The sequence below is a fragment of the Priapulus caudatus genome, unplaced genomic scaffold, assembly GCF_000485595.1.
Source record: "Priapulus caudatus unplaced genomic scaffold, Priapulus_caudatus-5.0.1 Scaffold2270, whole genome shotgun sequence".
Lineage (NCBI taxonomy): Eukaryota > Metazoa > Priapulida > Priapulimorpha > Priapulimorphida > Priapulidae > Priapulus > Priapulus caudatus.
In genome coordinates this window covers 23100-26021 of record NW_014579331.1, presented here as the reverse complement: position 1 = coordinate 26021, position 2922 = coordinate 23100, and the positions used below count along the sequence as shown (strand labels likewise).

The window sequence follows — 2922 nt, the reverse complement described above, 5'->3', positions numbered from 1 at the left end:
GTTAGGATTAGGGAATTAGGATTAGGGTTAGGGTCAGGATTAGGGAATTAGGATTAGGGTTAGGGTAAGAGTTACGGTTAGGGTTAGGGTTAGGAACTGCCGAGCATTTAGGAAATCGAAGACCGTGACCGGCTGCCGGGTGCGGTGACCAGCCACAACGAATTTTTAATTCTATAAACGGATCTCTGTTTCTTGTGACTGGGCCATCGATTCGATCGAATAACAATATGTTTAAAAAATCCATTGGGGTCATTTCTAAAAAAATGACCTACTATCCCTACCTAATTAGTACCTTGTCGTTGTATCTTGTACAGTAGTCAGTATATTGTTTCGTTAAGCCGATAAACCCGCACCCTCAGATTAGCAAAGCGTATAACGTCTGCGTATAACGTCTGCATTTGCGGACTACTGTATGACCTGCGTGAACTTTGTCGCACTGATGGCCGTTGCTGCGACGATTCCGGACAGTGCAGCAGTGTTCTGTCTCATCTCCAGCTTATTGCTGTACATGAACGTCTGATGATGATAATCATCGGTGATTTATGAGGATTTTATCTAAGATATTAATGTATCTACCTTGGCGGCTAGGGGCCTAGTGATTTTAGCCGAATGGTATTTTATTACCGCATATAGCGCCCTCTAGCGTTGTAGAGTAGTAGCTGTGGTTGTAGCCACAGTTTTGTGTTTGTAGCGCTGTAGTACGCGATCTTGTTCATAAAATTTGCAAAGTTTTGTCATATTTACCGTATTTAATCATGGAGAAGATTGATATGGGATTAGACGATATTATTAAAATGAAACAAAAGAGGCAAGCAAAGCCAAAGGGTCAAAGATTCAGAAGTGGATCCGTGACTGGAAGTGGAACTGGAGCGTATGGCATGCAATCTACCCGGCTACGCCAGCAAAACGTAAATAACAAGTTCAACTTCAGGTAATAATAACAATTACAGAATAGTGTTTACCCCATTCATAGATATATATAGTGTAAATTAATTGTGTAATTTATTAAGTTTTAGCGCATTATTACTCTTGTTGACTTATGAGTATGGTTATGTGATTTCGGGTACGTTTTATTTTGTTTTCAGGTCACAATATAATCGAGTGGCAAAGAACCAACCTACAGTAGCCATGTATAAAAATCAGTCAAAGTACACAAGTAATAAGAGTTATGCTTTGCAAGGAACTAGACCACAGCTCATGAACACTAGAAAGATGACACAAGGCACAAGGTACGGCGGTTTTAAGTAATTGAAATGCACCATAATAAACAATGTAAGATTTCTTGACCTTAAAAAAGTATATACTTATATAATATAGTATATTGTCATGCTTGTGTCCAGTTGCTGAAAAGTATTATCACAACACTAATAACCAACAATGAATTGTCTGCTAGTCTTAAAACATTTCTGTAAGTTAATTGGGTGGTTCGTTAATTGTCTCAATCACATCAACATTTATGCTCTAACATGCAAGCATGAACCATCATCGTCATCGGTGGGACACTCAGTAGCTTCTACTTCTACTTCTATACTGGACAGTCCGTAAGGAATAAACGTTCATATTAGGTCACGTGAGGTCGTGATTAGGTCACGTTAGGTCGTGGTTAGGTCACGTGAGGTCGTGGTTAGGTCACGTGAGGTCGTGATTAGGTCACGTGAGGTCGTGGTTAGGTCACGTGAGGTCGTGATTAGGTCACGTGAGGTCGTGATTAGGTCACGTGAGGTCGTGGTTAGGTCACGTGAGGTCGTGATTAGGTCACGTGAGGTCGTGGTTAGGTCACGTGAGGTCGTGATTAGGTCATGTGAGGTCGTGGTTAGGTCACGTGAGGTCGTGATTAGGTCACGTGAGGTCGTGGTTAGGTCACGTGAGGTCGTGATTAGGTCATGTGAAGTCGCAGTCAGGAACCAATACCTCTGTCCGTTTATTTTACTATTCACAAACCGAGCATGCAGATTTCTCCGTGATCGTGTTCGCGATCCAGGGGCAGTTCCCATATAGCGAGACACGTGATGTCATCGTCACTTGTAACCGGGCGTGATGTTCGGAGGGGCCACTAGTTGGCGCTTTCACGCGTCCTGTGAGCGTCGTTGTGTCTCGCTGCGCGTGACGAGAGCGTTTTCTGTCTCAGGTACCGGAGGAAACGACCTCTCCAGCCGTTACAAGCCCTCCGCCGAAACCCAAGCCAACCGTCACTGTCGCCGCCGCATCCGTCGCCACGGCAACGACCGTCGTCACGGCAACGCAGCCTCCGAAGTCGCCAGAAGCGAAGCCCGTGGGGACGCCACGAGGGTGAGTGAACTGTGCGGGAGGAGTGATGTTTGCATTGATAGTGTAATAGTAGATGTGTGTTGTAGAGTAATAGTGATAGTGATGTAGGGAGAATTGTATAGGTTCAGTATCGAGGACGGTTTGCGAGTCCGTGTGTCAGAAATATCAGCACCCTCTTGTGGGAAATTATACACCGATTAAGTTAATTTAATTTAATTTTTTTTTTTAGGGTTAGGGTTAGGGTACCCTCTTGTGGGAAATTATACACCGATTAAGTTAATTTAATTTAATTAATTAAATTAAATGTAATTTCGATTTACCTTGGAAAATTATACACCGATTAGGTTAATTTAATTTAATTAATTTAATTTAATGTAATTTCGACTTTACCTTGAAAAATTATACACCGATTAGGTTAATTTAATTAAGTTAATTTAATTAAATGTAATTTCGATTTACCTTGAAGTGTTCATTCATTCATGAGAGTACTGTTGGGTATGCACTCGAGCTAAATCTGATTATGATTTCGCGATCTCGTGATAACCAGGAGCAAGAAGCGGAAGTCTGAGAGTAACACACTCATTGACATTGAGACAGTAACGCCATCTGTCAGCAAGCCCAAGAAACAGAAGATGATAGCAACAGGTGTCCGGG

General features: G+C 42.3%; 2 protein-coding genes across 2 annotated transcripts in view; both read left to right on the top strand.

Moving 5' to 3' along the window:
* Positions 1-2922, top strand: part of LOC106818478 (nucleosome-remodeling factor subunit BPTF-like) — a gene marked incomplete at its 3' end in the record, with an annotated part of 7020 nt that extends 4098 nt beyond the window's left edge. Inside the window, 2 exon segments of the mRNA XM_014823180.1 lie at positions 2129-2289; positions 2816-2922. Coding sequence (XP_014678666.1) covers positions 2129-2289; positions 2816-2922 — 268 coding nt within the window.
* Positions 684-1252, top strand: LOC106818479. The gene is made up of 2 exons (XM_014823181.1): positions 684-931; positions 1086-1252. The coding sequence occupies exons 1-2, from the start codon at positions 756-758 to the stop codon at positions 1246-1248; spliced, it is 339 nt and encodes a 112-aa protein (XP_014678667.1). The 5' UTR covers positions 684-755; the 3' UTR covers positions 1249-1252.

What these genes read in the sequence shown, in the direction of transcription:
- LOC106818479 (XM_014823181.1), top strand. Translation starts at nt 756, where the DNA reads ATGGAGAAGATTGATATGGGATTAGACGATATTATTAAAATGAAACAA. An exon ending in AATAACAAGTTCAACTTCAG is followed by an intron (nt 932 to 1,085) that starts GTAATAATAACA and finishes TTTTGTTTTCAG; the next exon opens with GTCACAATATAATCGAGTGG.